We start from the raw sequence: 19,199 nt of genomic DNA, 5'->3' as shown, positions 1-19,199 counted from the left end.
GCTTCTTTCTCGTCCCTTTCTTCTGCCTGCTGTGGGTCCTGTGGGGCTGGTAAGTGGGAGGTGCTGAGGAGTCTCTTGGAGCCCCCATTAGTGCCCTTGGTAAAGGGAAATGTCCAGATGAGTCACTTCCTTTTGGCTGCATCCAGACGATGAAGCAAAGGGAAACTGAGCAGATGCCTAATTAGCCCCATGGCTTCTTCCCAGGCTCGGAGGCCAGGAGGGGAAATTCCCCAGGGCTCTTGGGTGCCTTTGCGATTAGCTCGGCATGGCTTCAAGCCCCCTTGCGTGGGCCCCTCCTGTGGGTTTAGGCCCAGCTCAGCCGTGTGAAACGAGCCAACACTGCCACGCCGTGGTTTCACTCTTGTGCTAGTGCTTCATTCTCCGAACCGTTCTTCCTACTTTGGCTCCCCTTGCTAAAAACTTGAATTCCCAGAAAGTGCAGCCTGTGTCACGAGCTGGGGAGGCACAGCTGAGACATAGCTCCAGGAGCACGGGTCTGGTCAGCTCTGGCATCAAATGGCCAGATGTGGCAGCAGCCCTGCAGATACTTCTGGGGCCCAAGAAACGTCTCCTTCTTGGACTGGTCCAGCCCTGAAAACACATCGGAGGTGGAGTTGCTGGTGACGTGTCAGGGCTGCTGAGAGCAGGGTGAGATGCTGTCTCAGATTCGGATCATTCCTGGTCATTCCAGATCCCAGGCTGTCTGGGGCCATGCCACCCAGTGAACCACAAGATCCTGGCTAAGTCTCAAGTCCATTCACTCATTTGTCAGCCTCCTGGACACCTCCCCTGCACCAGGTTTATTGGATGAGGTTTCACTTCCTGCCTCCAACCTTCTGCGTCTCCTTGCCATGTACCTGTTAAATTGCCTCACCCAGAAGCAGCTTTATCCCCACCCCCTTGCTCCATCTTTAATGTATGTCATTTGTTTGTAATCATTATAATTATTTATTGGTTTGTTGAATGCATTGGGCGGTGAGAAAGGTCTACAGTCATGTCTCTATTGTTGATCAGAGATTTTAATTAATATTTAGGGTTCAAAGCTTCTCTCTGGGCTGAATGCTCAGGGATGTTTTTGTTTCTCACTGGCATCCACTTCATCCCTGTCTGGCGTCCCCTTGTCCTTTTTATGTCATCCTTGAGGAATCAACTGTTTTAAAAGTTCAATTCAACAGCTTTATTTTGGGTCCCCACTCTGTGCCCAGAGCTGTGCCAGAGACTGGGCTGCCCGTGGGGTTAAGACAGAGTCCGTGTCCTGAAGGAGCTTGTGATCCAACAAGGGAGACAGATGTAGCCCACGACACAGGCAGGGAGAGCAGCGGGGAGGAGGTGTACGTGGGGGAGGGTCACACGTGGCTGTGCAGAGGAGGTAACGTATGAACTAGACCTTTTAGAAAAAGTCCGTAAAATGTCCCTTTTTTAGCCCGTGACGCTACTTGCCTGGGACCCCTTCTCCCCAGGGGACCCATCGCACAGTGTCTCTCCTGCCCTAGCCCGGGTCCCAGTGGGAGGGTGGGCAGTGATGAGGGGTGGGGCAGAGAGCAGAGCAGCCGGCAGCGTGGAGCTGCGAGCTTCCCCTCCCCTCCCCTCCCTTACTGTGTTCAATCCTTGTGGCAGCGTCCCCACCAAGGATCCCTCCGGAGAGGCCCTCATCATGAGCCCTGAGGAGTTTGAGCGGATCCAATGGGCATCCCACGTCCTGACTAGAGAAGAACTTCAGGCCAGGGAGCAGGCCTTCAAGAAGGAGAAGGAAGCCATCGTGGTAGCTACCCCCGCCCACCATCTATGCAGAGGGAGGTGGAAGAGAAGCTCTGGGGAGAAGCCGGCTTCCCACAAGACTGGGAGCTCTCCTTAGGGGACCCTGAAATGGGGCGTGAGTGTGTTAAAGAAGACGTGTTGTAGAATGAAGATTGGTTGTGGGGGCAACTGCAGGGCAGCGGAAAGGGTGAGGAAGCCAGGCTGAGAGACCTCTGGGTTCTGACAGTGCGGTGGGGTGATGCGAAACTCACCTGGGGTCGCCCGTGGCAGCCAGACTCGTGCCCAGGGCACGGAGCACAGGGAGTAACCCCCCCCGCTGACCCTGACATGGGTCCCATAGGACGCGGCGACCACACGCAAGAAGGTCATGAAACAGAAGGAAATGGTTTGGAGGAACAAGAAGCTCAGCGACCTGGAGGAGGTGGCCAAGGAAAGGGCCCAGAACCTCCTGCAGAGAGCCAACCAGCTGCGGATGGAGCAGGAGGAGGAGCTGAAGGACATGAGCAAGGTGGGCTCTCCATCCTCACTCCCTCCTCTTCTCTCTTTTTTTATTTTTGGCTGCACCACACAGCTTGCGGATCTTTGTTCCCCGACCAGGGATCGAACCCGTGCTCCCTGCAGTGGAAGCGCGGAGTCTTAACCACTGGATGGCCAGGGAAGTCCTCCCTCTCCTTATCTCTTATTCATACACCTGACAGCATGGGCTCCAGGGGTGCAGGGGTGAAAGGTCAGGGGCTGGCCTTGGCAGGGGAACGAGGTTGGAGAGGGTTGGGGAGAGCTGTACCTGTCATGTGCCTGCTGTGTGAGCTTCAGCAAGTCACATGCCCTCCCTGAGCCTCGCTTTCTTCATTTGTAAAATAAGGGTGGTGAAACAACCTAGCAGAATTATTGGGATTAGATATGCTAATATGTGGAAGAGGCTTTGCGAACTGCGGCTTGGTAAATACATGTGAGGATATTACTTGTACCTTCATCCTGCTGGTTCAATTCTGGCCACATATGGTGGTCCAGGCAATTGGGTTCTTTTTGTCGCTCAAAGTGCTTCCTTCAGCTGAGAGCAGGGAGAGCAGAGGCTCATTTGAATTCTATTGTGTTACTCATTTGCATTTGGTTCACTTCCTGGACAAATGAAAAATGCTGACTCCCCAACCCCTTTTTCTACAGTTTCTCTCAGATAAATCTTCTCTACTTAATACTTCCTTTTATTTTCCAGAGCTCTTACTCCATAATTCTTATTGATGGCTTATGGTTTCATTCCCTTATGTGTCACATTGGGCTCTCCTAGCTTAAAAATCTGGTGGCTTGGCCTCTGCAAGAATGTCTGTTTCCCTGAAGTGTAGAAGAGGGGGTCTGCACTTGGGGTTCACAGGCCCCTAAGGGGGACCATGAACTTCTGAAGTTTTATGGAAATTTTATAGATGTGTATAGATGTAGGTGAATTTTTTAAAAAAATAAATTTATTTATTTATTGGCTGCATTGGGTCTCCATTGCTGCGCACAGGCTTCCTCTAGTTGCGGCGAGCGGGGACTTCTCTTGTTGCGGCACATGGGCTTAGTTGCTCCGCAGCATGTGGGATCTTCCTGGCCCAGGGATCGAACACCATATCCCCTGCATTGCCAGGTGGATTCTTAACCACTGTGCCACCAGGGAAGTCCCTAGATGTAAGTGAATTTTATGGAGAAGACACATAGCTTTCATCCTATTCCCAAAGAGTGACCCATGACCCCCCATACACTAAGATCTAATACCTGGAAAGATGCTATTGCTTTTCTGGGCTTGTGAGCACACTCAGTAGGGTTCCGCTCATGTCTCTCCCCTCTCCAACTTCCACATCCCTGTGGCCCATCCCCCCACCCCCAACCTGACTCCCAGACCTGGTACCACAGCTCCATTCCCACTCCCCAGATCATCCTCAATGCCAAGTGCCATGCCATCCGGGATGCCCAAATTCTGGAGAAGCAACTGATCCAGAAAGAACTGGATGCCGAGGACAAGCGGCTGGATCAGATGATGGAGCTGGAGCGGCAGAAATCCATTCAAAGGCAGGAGGAGCTGGACAAGAAGAGGAGGGAGGAGAGAATCCGGTAAAGAGGTGGTTTTGGCACCTCCATCTGTAAGTCATTTCCATGTGTCTTTAGGTCCATGTAGCCTTGCAAAGAGGGAAGACACGAGGGATGGTCATTACCTTCCTCTGTTATTATCTCAAAACCTTTATGGAGTGATTCAGAGAACCACAGAACTTCTTACAGCTTATTTTATTGCTTCACAGTCTGGCCCCAGTTCAGCCTCATTTTGCATCATTTCCTGCCGTCCATTCTACGAGGCTTTCCTTCATCTCCCCCAACACGCAGGGTCTTGACACAAGCTCATGCCTTCTGTGGTCCCCTCTCGTTTGAATACCCCTTGTCTTTCCTTTCCCCCCACAGGAATGCTGTCTCTTCCTTCTGTATGTAGCTCTGCAGGCCCCTCCCCTGAGAAACCTCCCTCACTTCCCCAGGCAGGCTTTGGGGCTCCCTCCTCTGAAGCCTGCCACCCTGCGTTGACACTCGGGCCCACCCCTCCTGCACTGTGGCTCTCTCGCCCTCACCACTGAGGACAGGGTCCCTGTCGTATTCATTTCCATAGCTTCTGGGCCTGGCAGAGTGTTTGGACTGTAGTAGGTGCTTAATACATGTTAGAATCAGTAAATTCAGTCCCCTTCATTTTGCAGGGAAGGACCAGTCCCAAAGCAGATAAATTATAGAATAATAGTGTCCTAGATTTAGAATGCCAACCATATAATACAAGAATTACCTCTATAAATAGTCCTTATAAAAAAATAGTCATTGCACCATGCTGAGTGGCAGTTCTTTCTCCCCATCTGTATTCTGTCCTCTTGTACCATTCATCTCTGTACTTCTAGTAGCTACCTGGTATGCTACAGTAGGCTCCCAATAAAAGTTTGTTTCATGGCCAAGTGGCTCTCCATTTTTTGCATAAACAGTTTCGATGAAGGGAAAACCCCTGCCTTATTAGGAAGCTCTCATGATCTGACCTGGTCCTTGTATCAAGTCTAAACCTGCTTCCATACAACTCTTTTACTCATCGCTCCAGTGTATTTCACCTGGAGTCATGAAGCCATTCAAGAGCTCTATTAGTCTTGTACTCCTTCCCATAGTTTCTTACCCTAATCTGTGTCTTCTCCCACTCTCCCAGCCTTTACTCATCTATCACGGGGTCTGGATGCTTCCAAGCTCATTGACATCCCAGTAACACATAGGGAGTCACTTGCGACACTGATTGTGCAATCTGATTTCTGTGCTTTCCATTGTTGAGCAAGGGCACTGCTAAGTGGAGAGACATCCTCAGACTCAGTCCTGTCCACCAGCAGCTGATGGTCTTAAAATATGAGACTGGGTATAAGAAGGACAGTTAGCAAACTAGGCACGGTAGATAGAGTGGGAAGAGAAGATACTTGGTTGATAGCAGATGCACTGGAGAAAGGAGAAGTCGTGGGCGTCTTAACTCTGGGAAGGTCTGTGACGCCAGCTGGGGAAGGTTGTTCCCTCTGATTACTCTGGGAAGGGTCAGGGTGAGGGTGGTAGGATTTCAGAAGCTCTTACACACTGAAAGGGTGCACTCTTGAGCAAACAAATGAAGGGAGGGAATCTCAAGAAGGGAGAGCCCCACAACGCGGAGCTCAGACGAGAGAGGACCGACCCGCCAGGACCCTCTGGGGAAGGACTGGAAGGACTTAGATCTGGGCTCAGGAAGCAGACCTGTGTATAGGGGACGCTTGTCACATTGTTTCTATGATGCCTCCCGTCTTGGGGGAGAGACATGGACCCTTGGTTTCTAAGACACGTGGCCCCGTTTCTTCCCAGAGGAAGGCGGCACATTGTGGAACAGATGGAAAAGAACCAGGAGGAGCGGTCCCTGCTTGCCGAGCAGCGGGAGCAGGAGAAGGAGCAGATGCTGGAGTACATGGAACAGCTCCAAGAGGAGGATCTAAGGGTAACAGGGCTGCATAGAGAATGCCAAGTTGCAACAGCAACAAAGCCCTCCAACACTGTGGGGTTTGAGCTTGTGGGCTGATGTTGCGTCAGGCACATGCTCATTTCACAACATCATCACCATCAATTTTTATTGCCATACGAACCACTTGTGCGGCCGTGGCGTCATGCTGGGGGATAAGCAGAGACCTGGATGCTGTCCCTGCCTTTCTGGGACTTGGGGTCCAAGGCTGACAAATCCATGCGAATGGACACATCAAGGAGAGATACGGCTACATGCTTGGCACAAATAAACACAGGGATGTTTTCTTGTCTTCCCTCAATTATCTAGGGCTATCGTATACTTTGTAGGTGAACAGTAGCAGTGTCTTAGTTCCAGACTCCCTGCTGTTGCCTCATATAGAGTGCATTGCATCCCGGTGTCATTAATCGTGTTGAGGAGCCAAACCTTTTTTTCCTGTTAGCCTAAATAAAATTTGTAGGCATATCCATTGCAAAGGAAGGCATGACATACCTGCTCAGACCACGCAGACTTAAAAAAATCCTTTGCTATTGGCCTTATCTGATCTGTTGCAATATACGAAAGTCCCTGGCACAGTGAGGTACGTGGTAAGCATTTGGAGCATTTATTCTTTTTTTTTTTCCCCCTCGATTTTTTACTTTTGAGAAAAAAAATTTTTTTTTTACATACAGACAAGTTGAAAGAACTGTACCACACCCATCAATGCTTCACCTAGATTTAATGATTGTTAATCTGCCTGAGTTGCTTGTCTCTTTTAGATGTATATACATATTTTGTTGGTGTTAAACGATTTGAAAGTTAGTTGCCGATATCTTGACACTTTGCGGCTAAATGCTCCAGCCTGTATCTCTGAAGAACAAAGACATTCTCTTACACGTCAGCACCACCATTATCACATCCCCCTGCTGAAAATTCGAATCCAGTGATTCTATAATGTCATTTAATATTTGATCTACATTCAAATTTACCCAGTTGTTCCAAAAATGTATTTTCAATTGCTTTCTCTCTTCCAAACCAGGATTCAATCAAGGTTCACACACTGCATTCACTGAAGTCTCTTTAGTCTATTTTGATCAAGAAGAGTTCCCTCACTCATTCATTCACTCATTTTTATAACACTGATATTGTGAAGCATCTAGGACATTTGGCGTGAAGAATGTCCCACATTCTGATTTGTCTGATTATTTCCTTGTGGTGCCTTGCCATTTAACTTGTGGAACACGTATTTTTTTTAGTTTGCCTCCTTCCTCATGTTTCTGGATGACTGAGTTGTCATCTCCTGGTGCATTTGATGGTGAGGAGTGACAGGGGGCCCTGAAGGACCTCATAGGGGAGCCTTTTAATTACGAAGGCTTCTCAGAGCATTTGCAGTGTGAGGATCTGTGTGAGGAGTGGGAGGAAGATCACTGATGGTTCGAGAAGACAAGAGGGCATGCAGCCTTGTGAACTGCATGGGAAGGGGACCAACAGGGCCAAGAAAACAGACAAGGCCTGGCCAGACTCCTGGCTCAGGAGAGAGAGGGAAAGGACCAGGAAGGACAAGCCTGGGGTAGACATAGAGAAGACTGGAAAATCCAACACAGCTGTAGGGAATGGGCATTGATGGGTGCATTGAGAAAGTTCTAGGTGTCACTGAGTCCACACAATTACTCCGGTGTCATGTCATTGTCCTTTTCCTGGCCTTTTAGGCACTACCTGAGTCTCCAGGAAGTATTATTGGACAGAGGTAGAAACCTCTGCCTCCCCAGCTTAGAACTGCATCATCTCAGGGTGATACAAGGGCAGTTTTCGCCACCTTGCTAGCAAGATGGAGAGAGTGAAGGGAGCTTATCTGGGGTCGCTTTGAAATGGCTTCAAAGATGAGAAACAGGGAAAGTCCTTTGGTTTCTTAGAAATGAAATGAACCCACAAAAACAACAAACCAAAAAAGTAAATAAATAGGCAAAGAAGTAAGTAAATAAATATGTGATCATATGTATGTCATAGATCAGATGTCAGCAGCTTTTCTAGCTTTGAGGGTCAGTGGGATTAAATACTGCCTGGGGTACCAATGGCAGGCCTCAAACTGATGGGAAAAAGGTATGAAGGAAAGGAAGAAAGGAAGAAGGGGAAAAAAAGAGAGTGGGAGTTGTACTGGCAGGAGGGGAATTGTGGAGTGAGCAAGGAGGCAGGTGCGTGGAGAGTGAGGGCATGCTGGCCACTCAGGCACCACGTGCACCTGGTGGGAGGCAGACAGTGCTGTGCTGGTCCAGTTCAGGAGGCTTCCTGGAGGAGGGAGCCCTGAACTGGGCAGTGAGCCAAGCTGGGGGAGGGCCATCAGGGCAGAACCTGGGCTGACAAGGAGCTAGAAGCCCAGGGATGGGTTAGTCTTTGAAGAAATGGAGGGAGCTGGGAGCAGTGTGGGAGGTAGGGTGAGTTGATGGGCAGGACAGTTTGAAGCAAGGGGTCCAAGTTTGAGGGGATAGGGAGGCGACTGCACAAGATCCCAGGGCCCCTCCGCATCGGGACCTGACAGTGTGCTCAGAAGTGGTCTGATCATTGGGAGCTTTCAAAGGCTTAGGCTCATTCCTTGGAAGGCATCTTGTCACTCAGGGTGATTGGGACGTTGACGTCCATCACTTGTGCCTCTCTCTGAGATTTGTTTCTCTTTCTCACTTGCCACTCACCTTGGCCCCCTCTTCCCTGTCTCATTATGGAGTATTTGCTGTCTCCCTCTCAGTGTTAGGAAAGAGAAGTGTGACACGTGGTCCCCGTCCTCTGGCTGGGACAGAATGAACACAGAGGAAGGGGATGGGACCCACACGACAGCATGTAATCAAGTCACAGGAGGGGTAGCACCATCGTAGGTGCAAAGGCAGTTCAGAAATGCAGAGAGAATTAGACCTTGGGGCAATCAAGTCAGAGTTTCAGAGAAGATGGGAACTTTAATTTAGACAGACCAGGTTCCAAACTTCTGGCTCTGGAGTCTATTAGCCGTATGGCCCTGGGCAAGTCATTTAAACTTGGGGGGCCTCAGCTTTTCCTCAGTTATCTGGACAGGAAAGTTCACAAGGCCTAACTTTCAAGATTTGGGGGTGTATTTAGGTGTTAGAGATAGGTTATACAAAGTGTCTTATGAATAGGAAGTATTCAGTTAGTGCAATACTTTATTATATTAATCATCACTATTGAACAGAGACCAAAAGTTTGGGTTTGAATAAGAGAAGGAAATTGAAGGCAGGAGGAAAGCATTGTGAACAAGGGATAGGATTTTGCCTATAAGCGGGCAAAATGACACGTGGGAGATACTGAGTAGAATTTTAAGAGCCTCCACTTCCTGGGAGAGCACATAGAGGTCCATAGTGTCAGGGGCTGCCACAGAGTCAAGGTGGATGAGGACTGCAAAGGGCTGTTTGGCTAGAAAAGGTCATTGACAACCCTTGAAAGAATAGCTTTAATCAAGGGCAGTAATGGGAGTTAGAGTGTAGAGTGTGTGTCTCTCTCCCTGCCTCCATCCGTGTTTCTCCATCCTGCATCCTGTAGGCCAGTATCTTTTGGTCATTCCCCTTCTACTCTGAGCTCTCTCCCTTTGGTGGCAGGACCTGGAACGAAGGCACCAGCAGAAGCTGAAGATGCAGGCTGAGATCAAATGCATCAACGATGAAAACCAGAGGCAGAAAGCAGAGCTTCTGGCTCAGGAGAAGCTGGCAGAGCAGATGGTGATGGAGTTCACCAAGAAGAAGATGGTAGGGACCTGCTGCCTAACACCTGGGACTTCTGAGCACGATGGAGTGTATGTCTAGGGAGACACAGGCGTGAGCACTGAGCAAACTCTGCAGAAGACAGTCACGTCATCATCCTAAAATGCGTGTCCTTAGCTCGGGGGCCTGACTTCTTTTTCTCTCGAACCTGGGCAGTCCCCTTGTTCTTTACTAGAGAGTAGCCTGGAAAGGACACCCCAGTTAGGGTGTCATTATCTTTGTTAACACCTTTGAGGATGAGGGTCAGATGCAGGCAGGGGAGAAAATTAAAACTATTGGTGAAAGTAAAGATTTTGTGGCTTCCTCCTGACCTGGATAATCATATCTTCAGTAATCAGGAGTCAGCTGCCTCATACATTTCTTGTGAAAATTCCCATATTGGGCATCTACCCTATACTGGATGCTGGGCTCAGAAAACAGAGCCTTCAACCACCACCCCCTGTAGTACTTATAAGAACAAACGCTCCGTGGAACAGAGAGCAATACCTTCCCACGGGTTCAGGGAGACGCAGCTCGTGAGTGTGTGGGCTCATTCTGGGGCAAGGCGGGTAATGGCGTGATGGGGGTCTGCGAGGAATGGAGGACAAAAAGAAAGCTTTCAGACATGGTTTAGATGCAGTGAACGTGGATTTCTGTAAGAAGAGAAGGAAGGACTTGAGGTGGCAGGAAAGCTACTCCGTTCTTCCTGCGTGAGTCCTGTCTCCCCTGCTCGCTTTGAGGTTCCGTGACGACACCATACTTCTCTGCGGTGGGAATTCGTGACGGGCAGGGGGAGGGTGTGGGTACAGTTGGGAAAGGCATATTTGATATAACTCTATGCTCCAAGTGCAAACCACAGACAGTGAAGCTCAACAAAGCTTATGTATTGGCTTTGGCTTCCTTAGTGAATGCCAGGGAACCGCAGGCAACAGAGTGAGAACACGAGACTGGGGGCGAAGGGGGCTCGTGCATATAATAAGGGTCGTGCTGTGACTGTGAATGGAGCATTTAGTCTGTGCGCAGGCTCTGTGCTAAGTGCTTTGTGTGTGTCATCTCATTTAGTCGTCACAACAACCTGCGAACCTAGCCATTGACTGGTTCAAAAGATCCCGAATGCTCCGCTGGGTGTGTGGTGTCCGACCAGGCTGAGCGGACCTAGACATAATGCAGTGTGCATCGTCTGGCTCTCAGGAGCTGCCTTGTTCCCTGAAGGGGGTGAAGGTGGTGCTGATAAGCCAATCACATGTAGGAGCTGGTGAACAGGTTTAGTGGCTGCAGCAGAGAGTGTCTGGTGGTCGTGATGGGAAACGAGGTGGCGAGATGATGGAGCGCTGAGAGCAGTTGTGGAATGCCTTGGGCCTTGAGCAGAGCTGCAAGCACGGAGTGATGAGGGATTGCCATAGATTTCTGAGCAGGAGAGGAATACGTCTTGTCTCCACACGTGGAAATGTCATTGGCAGGAGGAGCTGGGAGAGGCAGGAAACTGGCAAAGGGATCGGGCACTTGGGCACGCCCACAGCCCACCATAAGTATCCAAGTATATCACAAGCCCCTCCCTGACCTCACAGTGGTCTCCGCTCTTATAGCCAGGGTTGTCCCTTTAGAGCTCAAGGCAGAGATTGGTGGCAGAAGCCTCCAGAGTTTCCTGCCCTGCCATCTAGGGCAACGTGGAGCAGAGAGACCAGCTTGACACACAGCCAGCTGTGCACGGCTCAGAAGCAGACAACTCATTGGGTGCACAGAAGCCTGGACAGGTGGAACAAGACTGAGGGACATTCATTATGGGATGATCACATTTCCACCCAACCTAAGCCATTAGTCTTATGACTACCCAAGAATGGTAGTTGGGAAGCTGTGTATGGAAAGCTCTTAAGGATGTGTTTGCTCTTTTCAGAAAAGTGGCAAAGGGAGCTCATTTTGATAGTTCACTCCTTAGGTATCTGCTAATCACCTGGAGAATGCACGTCACATGGTTGGCCATTTGCCCAAGGACTGATGAGATAACTTCCAGCTGCTGTACTTTACAAGACACACAGGAAGCCACAGTTGTTACTTCTAAAAACTTGAGTCCAGCGGCTTTGAAACTTGGAAATTGTGACGTAGCAGATAGAGCATGAAGGCTGGGCTCATCTGCCTTTGAATGCGTTTGGTAGTTTATTAGGTGTGCAGTCTTGGACAGGACCCTTGAATTCTAGGAACATCAGTTTCTTTGTCTATAATACAGAGCTCATGAGATGTTGTGAGGACCCTCTGGGATATTATGGGAGAAGGCATTTCATCAGCAATGAAGCATCTTCCAAATGCTGATTAGTTTCATATCGATGCATAGCTAGCCATTTTGCCCTACCTTAAAAGGAGTCAGGAAGGGGTAGGGGGGATATTGAACAGATAGAGGCTCCATTTCTCTCTGCAAGACTGGGGCAATGGGAGCCATTCTATGAGACCTTTTCTTCCTGGCAGGCTCGAGAAGCAGAGTTTGAGGCTGAGCAGGAGAGAATCCGGAGGGAGAAAGAGAAGGAGATCTCCCGCCTGAGGGCCATGCAGGAGAAAGCCCAGGACTACCAGGCAGAGCAGGTGCCTATTTGGTCTTGACTTCCCTCAGCCTCTCCCACCCCCTTAACTCTTCCTTTGACAGCCTGTAAAATGGTCTCAAGGGTAAGGGTGTAGAAGAGAGGATGCAGGGACTTCCCTGGTGGTCCAGTGCGTAAGACTCTGTGCTCCCAATGCAGGGGGCCTGGGTTCGATTCCCAGTTGGGGAAATAGAGCATGCATGCATCCCACAGCTAAGAAGTCTGCATGCTGTAACTGAAAGATCCCACGTGCTGCAAGGAAGATCCCATGTGCTGCAACTAAGACCCAGTGCAGACAAAATAAATAAATAAACAAATAAATAAATAAAACAAATAAATAGATGATGCAAGTTATCTCGACTTCAGTAGTTTGAGGATGGAGGGATGGGCCTGCTCCCAAGCCTACGGCAGTAAGGATCGAGCAGTGCATGACGTGCTAAAGTCCAAGAGAAAGTTTTTGGTTGCCACATAAAGAACTTTCAACCTTAACTAACCCTTGAAATGTGTCACCAGAGGAAACCATGGCATCTCCATATTAGCAGTTTTTATTTTCTTTATTTTTTATTTTTTATAAATTTCTTTATTCATTCATTTATTTATTGGCTGCATTGGGTCTTCATTGCTGCACACGAGCCCTCTCTAGTTGTGGCGAGCAGGGGCCACCCTTCATTGTGGTGTGCAGGCTCCTCATTGCACTGGCTTCTCTTGTTGCGGAGCATGGGCTCCAGGCTTGTGGGCTTCAGCAGTTGTGGCACATGGGCTCAGTAGTTGTGGCACACGGGCTTGGTTGCTCCGTGGCATGTGGGATCTTCCTGGACCAGGATCGTGAACTTGTATCCCCTGCATTGGCAGGAGGATTCTTAACCACTGCGCCACCTAGGAAGTCCCTGGCAGTTTTTAAAATTAGAAGCAATCGCAGGGCCGCCTGGAGGTGTTTGAGGTATAGGGAAAGAACTGGGATGAGTTGGGGGTGGGGGAAGGACAAGATGACCCCCTTAGGGTATCTTCTGACCTGAAAGTTCTATGACAGGATTCCATTTATTCTTTCCTAGCATAACCTTGTTGCTAGAGAAATTCTAGGGGCTTCTCAAAGCAGGCTGGGTCAGAGTCTGAAGTAGGTGTCTTCCCAAAGGGACCTGAGTTTGTGTTGCATCCTCCCTGGTCTCCCCACCCTCTTCTTTCCCAGGATGCCTTGCGGGCCAAGCGCAACCAGGAGGTTGCCGACAGAGAGTGGCGCAGAAAGGAGAAGGAAAACGCACAGAAGAAGATGGAGACAGAGGCCCAGCTGCGGAAAAGTCGGCTAGAGCAGGTGGCTTTCAAGGAGCACACTCTGGCCGTTCAGGTGCAACGGGACCGGGACGAGTTTGAGAGGATTCTTCGGTAGGTAGGAGGGGCTGGGAGCCTGGGCTTTTTGCCCCTGACACGGTGGCAGTGATGGTCCGTACTGGGTGGAGAGGCACTTTCTGGCACGTCCACAGATAGATGTGTATCCACCTTTGCCACGTAGGTGGGGGTCCCTCTAAATGGATGGACGGTTGACATATTTCAAAGACACTTGACCTGAGAATTTTATTAAAGAATTGGAAAATAGCACCTGGAAGTGTTGAAAGAATTGGGGATTGTTGGAATTATTTACCTGGGAGCATTAAAAGTGTAAGCAAAGGTAGAAATCTGGTTCCTTCTGCCCTCCCTGCCTCCATGTCCCTCGGCACGTTTGGGCTGAAACTGCAGCAGAGGAGGCTGAGAAGAGAGGGAGAGAAGAACTCGCACGCTCGGGGTTGCGAGACATCAGAGCAGGGCTTTAAGGGAGGTCTTGGCCATTCATTTGACACATATGTATTAAGCACATAAATTCAAGGCTCTGTGCTGGATGCCATGCGAGGTATTAGAGATGAATAAAACACCATCCTCACCCATTCATGTAAGAAGGATGTTGGAGACTCATGTGTGGTTGGATGTCACCTATGTTTATCCATCTCCCCTGCTTTGGCAGCTCTTTGTCCTTTTATTTCTGTTCCCTCTGTTGGCTCAATGCTAATTCCAACCCATAAGTGGAAGTTAAGTCTTCACATTTCTCTGTCTCTGGCTCCCTACTCCTCCCCCAAAGCTGTATGCAGTCTCAGAGGCTCTACTTTCTCCCAGTCAGATCCACCACCACCAGACCTGGCCCCTGGGGCGTTCTCTTGGCTCTAACTGTTCTGGCCTAACTGGGAAAGACTCTCTTCTTGCTCTGGTCCAGACTCTATAAGACCAAAACATTTTTTAAAGGAAACAAACTGGGAATTCCCTGGCGGTCCAGTGGTTAGGGCTTGGCGCTTTCACTGCCTGGCCTAGTTTCGATCCCTGGTCGGGGAACTAAGTACCTGCATGCCACACAGTGCAGCCAAAAACAAAAATAAATAATAATAAAATAAGTAAATAAAGGAAACAAACCAAATGAAACTGAGTTGGGGTGGAGGGGTACAAAGTTTACAGAAATTTTGCTCTAAGTAGGGATTGAGTGGTACAGCCCAGCTTTCTTGGTCTACATGCTCTAGGTCCTTCTCCTGGGGACTGCCCTGGTTAGTTGCATGCCAGACCAGGCCCCTGGACCCCAGGCAGAAGCAGAGCAGATCTTTAGGAATCTTCATCCTTGCCAGAGCCAAGTTCTTGGACTTACATTGGACTGCAGGCCCCCAGCCCATCTCTATTGGCTGTGATACCCTTTGGCTTTGTAGCTCTCCTTGCCCTCAAGGGTCATGCTGTGGTCTCTGGATACCTGGTGAAAAAGGAAGCTTCCTTAACGTCCCCAAAGATTTGGCCCCTGGGCTCCAGACTGCCTTTTAGATGCCTGCCCTCCCCAGCCTCTGTGCCCTGGGACCTCTGTGTTGCCTTTAGCAGTCACTAATAAATGTTAATTGTAGGAAATTAAAGCCCTACTCTTGCCACTGACCCATTTGTCCCTTCTTTGCTTTGCTTGCCTGAAGCATATGGACTAGTCAGTTATGAAAGCTAGACCAGCCCTTTGGAGAAGTTCAATGTCACCTTTTGTTCTAGGTTAGCATCTGGACCTAGTGTCTTCAGGGCCGTGTGACCACCGTGGTGGGTGTCTCCAAGTGCTAGAAGTGTCTACCATGGCCAGCACTCTAACTTTTCCTATTTCAAAAGTGTGGCCTCCTCTATGACCTATATATGGACTTCCTGCTTCTGGACAGGGGGATGCCTTCAACTGTCAGCCTGTTGACTAAGCAGGATAGCTGACCTACCCACTCCAGTGGTTCTTAGAAATGTCTGGCAGCTTTCTAAAAGTACTGGGTGCCCAGGTGCCACCTCCAGAGATCCTCATACTGATTCCAGGCATCAGTATGAGATGCCCCCAGACGACTGCAGTGCAGCCAGGCTCCAGGATCCCTGCCCCAACCCTATGAAACCACCAGGCTCTTCCCCGCTCAGATTTCTACTTGCCTGCCACCCCAGGGGCTCTCTAGTGATATATACAGGTCCCTCATTTCCACCCAGTTTCACATAAGGTGAAGCAATAGAAGACTGTTCTCTATGTAGGAAAATAATGGCAAGGCAAGAAGGAGAGTTTTGCTTTCATAGATGTGTCCGTGCAGTTGGCATTTGGTGTCTAAGTACAGAGGGGCAAGGAAGTCAGCAGTTTTCTTCTAATAAACTGGGAAGGCTCTGTAGAAAGTACAGAATTTTAGGAGGTGTCTACATGGTGTCAAAGAGCTGCTGGGAGTCAAGAGGACACGCCATGCATGGTGGAGCTTGAGAGATGGCTGGAGGGAAGCGAGTCAGTGAAGTGGTGCTTTTGGCTGGGGTATGAGTGACCCCAGCTAAGAGATCCTGGCCTAAGATGATTTTACATTTTGTTTTTGATTACATTGAGAAAGAAATAAGATATTAGCTCAAGATGGCCTGTGACTGCATTTCCCCTGAGATGTGAATGCATTTCATTTGAGTTTTTTTCTGGGCATATCTGTTCTACATTAGCCATTTTCCTTCTGATGTCAGGGTTCATGAAGGTTTCTTGTGGAAGAGGCTCCTGAGAGGAATTTGGAGAGTTGGAGCAGTAAGAGAACTGAGATTAGAGGCTAAGTTCCTTCTTACAGATTTTACTTTTTTGAATTTCCTAAGCATCCTCTTTGTTGATTTTGTTAATGTCACTATTTTTGTTAGTGGGACGGAAGGAAGGAAGAGAGAGAGAAAGAAAGATATCTCAGACCAAACTGGAGAGAAGTTAGGCATTGTTACCAGAGAGAGTAGGAACAATAGCTTCCAGTGGTGAAATCCTGGGTGTAGGGCCAGCTACAAAATGTGCAGGGCTCAGTGAAAACCGATAATGTAGGGCCCTTTGTTCAAAAATCAAGAATTTCAAAACAGTGACAGCAGAGGCTTAAGCCAAGCATGGGGCCCTTCTAAACATGCCCATGGCATAGAGTCACATGCTCGTGAACCTGGGCCTGGCTGGCATCAGCCTTTGGGACTGACCTCTGAGCCACAGGAGGGGAGTGCCTGAGGGTGGAGGGCCTTGGTCTCTGCAGTGTCCCCTGGAGGAGCCCACCCAGCAGGCTCCCCCAAAGCCTTATCGGGGCTGGGCCAGCTCAGCCTACCCAGTGGACAACCTGGGTCCCTCCTGCAGGGCTCAGAGGGAGCAGATTGAAAAGGAGCGGCTGGAGGAGGAGAAAAAAGCCACGGGGCGCTTACAGCATGCCAACGAGCTCCGGCGCCAGGTGAGGGAGAACCAGCAGAAGCAGATGCAGGACCGGATCGCCACCTTCGAGGAGGGCCGGCACCTCAAAGAGGAGGCCCAGAAGCGGCGTGAGCGCATCGAAGACATCAAGAAGAAGAAGATTGAGGAGCTGAGGTGCGCCGACATCCCTTCCTCCACAGCTCCTCCCCCCTTCCCCAGGAAGGTGGCCTGGAAAGTGTGGGATTAGGGGAATGAAGGGACGGTGACAGGGGTGTGGGGAGGGCCTCCCTCCTGACTCAAGGCTCACATGGGCTATCGCCCTCTGAAGGGGATTCCTGCAGAGAGTTCCAGGACTGGGTATTCCTGGCTCTCTGGGAACTCCTTGGCAGGATGCTGGAGGCTTGACAGGGCTGTGTTTGGGGGATGGATTGTGGGACCAGCATTGGGGGTATAGGTCCCTAGGTCCTGTAAATGTCACCCAGAGCCTACTTCTGCTTCCTCCTCTTTGGTCTCCTCCTCCATCCCTGCCCCTTACACCCACCCTGTGTTTCCCCTGCAGAGCCACTGGCCTTCCTGAGAAGTACTGCATTGAAGCTGAGCGCAAAGCTAACATCCCACCCGACACCTCTGTGAACTGAGGGTGCCTCTCTGCCCCTCAGGATGCCTTCAGGGGACAGGTTCTTCCCAGGCTCTTGGTGTCCATAACTGCTGCTAATCTATACATTTCTGAGTTACAGATTAAATCTATTCTACTTCTCTAAGGAACAGTCCAGCTTTCTTGCTGCGGGGATATGGCTGCCATGGGTACTGAACGGGGAGCAAAATAGGTTATGGGAGCCCCAGGCTGTGGGCCGTATGGTGCTCAGAGGCAGAGAATGGAAGGATGCTCTCTCATGGCCCTCCCTCCTAAGCCAGGTAGTCCCTTTGTTCTGGTGTCTCCTGGCTTTTTTGTGACTCTCTGGGATGCTGTCATCATGTCCACTTTCAGCTCAGTCTTATCTCTGTCCACACTCCCAGCTCAGAGGCATTTCAGGCCAAGGAGCTAGAGATGCTCTCTCTGGGCGGAGCTGGGGAAGGAGGTGCCAGAGCTCTTACTAGGTGTACACCTGTGACTCAGACCATGAGCGTGGAGAGGGTGATGTGTGAACTTGGGGCTCACACTCCTGTCTCAGCCCTCTCCTGCCAGAGCCCTTTCAACTCCAGGCGGTGTCACGACATAGGCACCCGCTCCATCCTCCATTGGTACACGACCAGGACCCAACTCCTCACCCTGCCAGCCCATTCCCCTCACCCAAGCACAGCTGCCCCCTCACTCAAGTGGCCGGCTCTCCTTAGTTCACCTCACTCCAACAAGTAGGGGTCCCCAATGCTGTCTTTATCTGTGTCAGCTTGCCTAACTTTCCCCCCAAATATTCTCCATTCATTCATTTACTCACCCAAGTACCTCTGAGTGCCTACCACGTGCTCGGTACGTTCTTGTGAATCAATTCCCAGTGAAGCAGCAGACCTGCTTCCACCTGGTTCCCCAGAAGCGTCTCATCTGGGTCCATCCGTCTGCTCTTGCTTCCCACCGTCCCCCTGCTGCATGCCACCAAGCCTCTTGTATCTTTAGCAGAGTTTCAGGCTATTTGGAAGGACCTTGATGATCAGGCTCCCATCTGGGGCTGTGTTCTAGCTTCCAGCGATGGAGCCATTTTCCCCATTTTTGTATGACTTTGGGAGGAAAGGGCCTCTTTCCATCTCCCATCACTATGGGAGTTTCATTTGGTTTCACTTCTCAAATCTAGAGCCCAGTCTTATCTCCTTCGGTGGGTCCTGGACTAACAGGAGGCAGAAGAAAGCTGCTGTGCGCGTCCCCAGTGTTTACAATGCCAGGTTACAAGGGCCTCTGGCAAAAGTCCTCTTTTCATAGGGCCCGGGGAGAGTGGGCAAGCTGCTTCCTGTGCTTCCTCTGCCTCGGGACAACTGCAGCTTCCCCAGGCACCTTCCTCACCTTCCCCACCAGAGAGGACTGTGTCCCCCTTCCCCCCCAAACCAGGTGGGCAGCCCCACCAGCTGCTTGGGGAAGAGGCTTTCTCACCTTCCCTGCTCAGTACCCCTAAGTGCATCCGTCCTACCTAAAGAAGTTAATCCCTTCCTCCCTAGGGGTCTTGGAAAGATGTGGTACCCAGCCTGGGATGGAAGAGAAGACATGGCAATGCCACCGAGGCAGCTGGCATACTTGCTTAGGTTCTCTCTAAGCATTCCTATTGCACAATTAAGAATACCTGCAGGGACCAGGAGGGAGTCCTTACTTGTTTCAGGGGACCCTCTTCCCAGGAAAGCCATAAAGGGCCTTGGCTGCCTGGAGTTTGCCCAGGTCCCTATGACGTTATCCACCTCAGGGCTGAGAGGAACAAGCTCCCTTGGAGTACAGGTCAAGAAGTGGACCTCCCCCCAGCTGCCCCCACCTGCCCTGC

At 50.2% G+C, this 19,199-nt stretch overlaps 1 protein-coding gene across 2 annotated transcripts in view; it reads left to right on the top strand.

Moving 5' to 3' along the window:
• The window catches only part of CFAP45 (cilia and flagella associated protein 45), a 39,324-nt gene extending 21,823 nt beyond the window's left edge, over window positions 1-17,501 (top strand). For both annotated transcript variants that reach the window (XM_057727384.1, XM_057727392.1), the window contains 9 exons: window positions 1,618-1,762; window positions 2,099-2,266; window positions 3,665-3,843; window positions 5,623-5,752; window positions 9,352-9,498; window positions 11,953-12,066; window positions 13,249-13,442; window positions 16,690-16,914; window positions 17,300-17,501. In XM_057727384.1, the coding sequence (XP_057583367.1) occupies window positions 1,618-1,762; window positions 2,099-2,266; window positions 3,665-3,843; window positions 5,623-5,752; window positions 9,352-9,498; window positions 11,953-12,066; window positions 13,249-13,442; window positions 16,690-16,914; window positions 17,300-17,378 (1,381 nt within the window). In that variant the 3' untranslated portion in view covers window positions 17,379-17,501. The remainder of the gene's footprint in view (window positions 1-1,617; window positions 1,763-2,098; window positions 2,267-3,664; window positions 3,844-5,622; window positions 5,753-9,351; window positions 9,499-11,952; window positions 12,067-13,248; window positions 13,443-16,689; window positions 16,915-17,299) is intronic.
• Window positions 17,502-19,199: the final 1,698 nt, after the last annotated feature.

This window comes from Hippopotamus amphibius, chromosome 1, assembly GCF_030028045.1.
Source record: "Hippopotamus amphibius kiboko isolate mHipAmp2 chromosome 1, mHipAmp2.hap2, whole genome shotgun sequence".
NCBI classification, from domain to species: Eukaryota; Metazoa; Chordata; class Mammalia; order Artiodactyla; family Hippopotamidae; genus Hippopotamus; species Hippopotamus amphibius.
The sequence above is the reverse complement of the archived record's forward strand: the minus strand, read 5'-3'. Positions and strand labels throughout refer to the sequence as shown.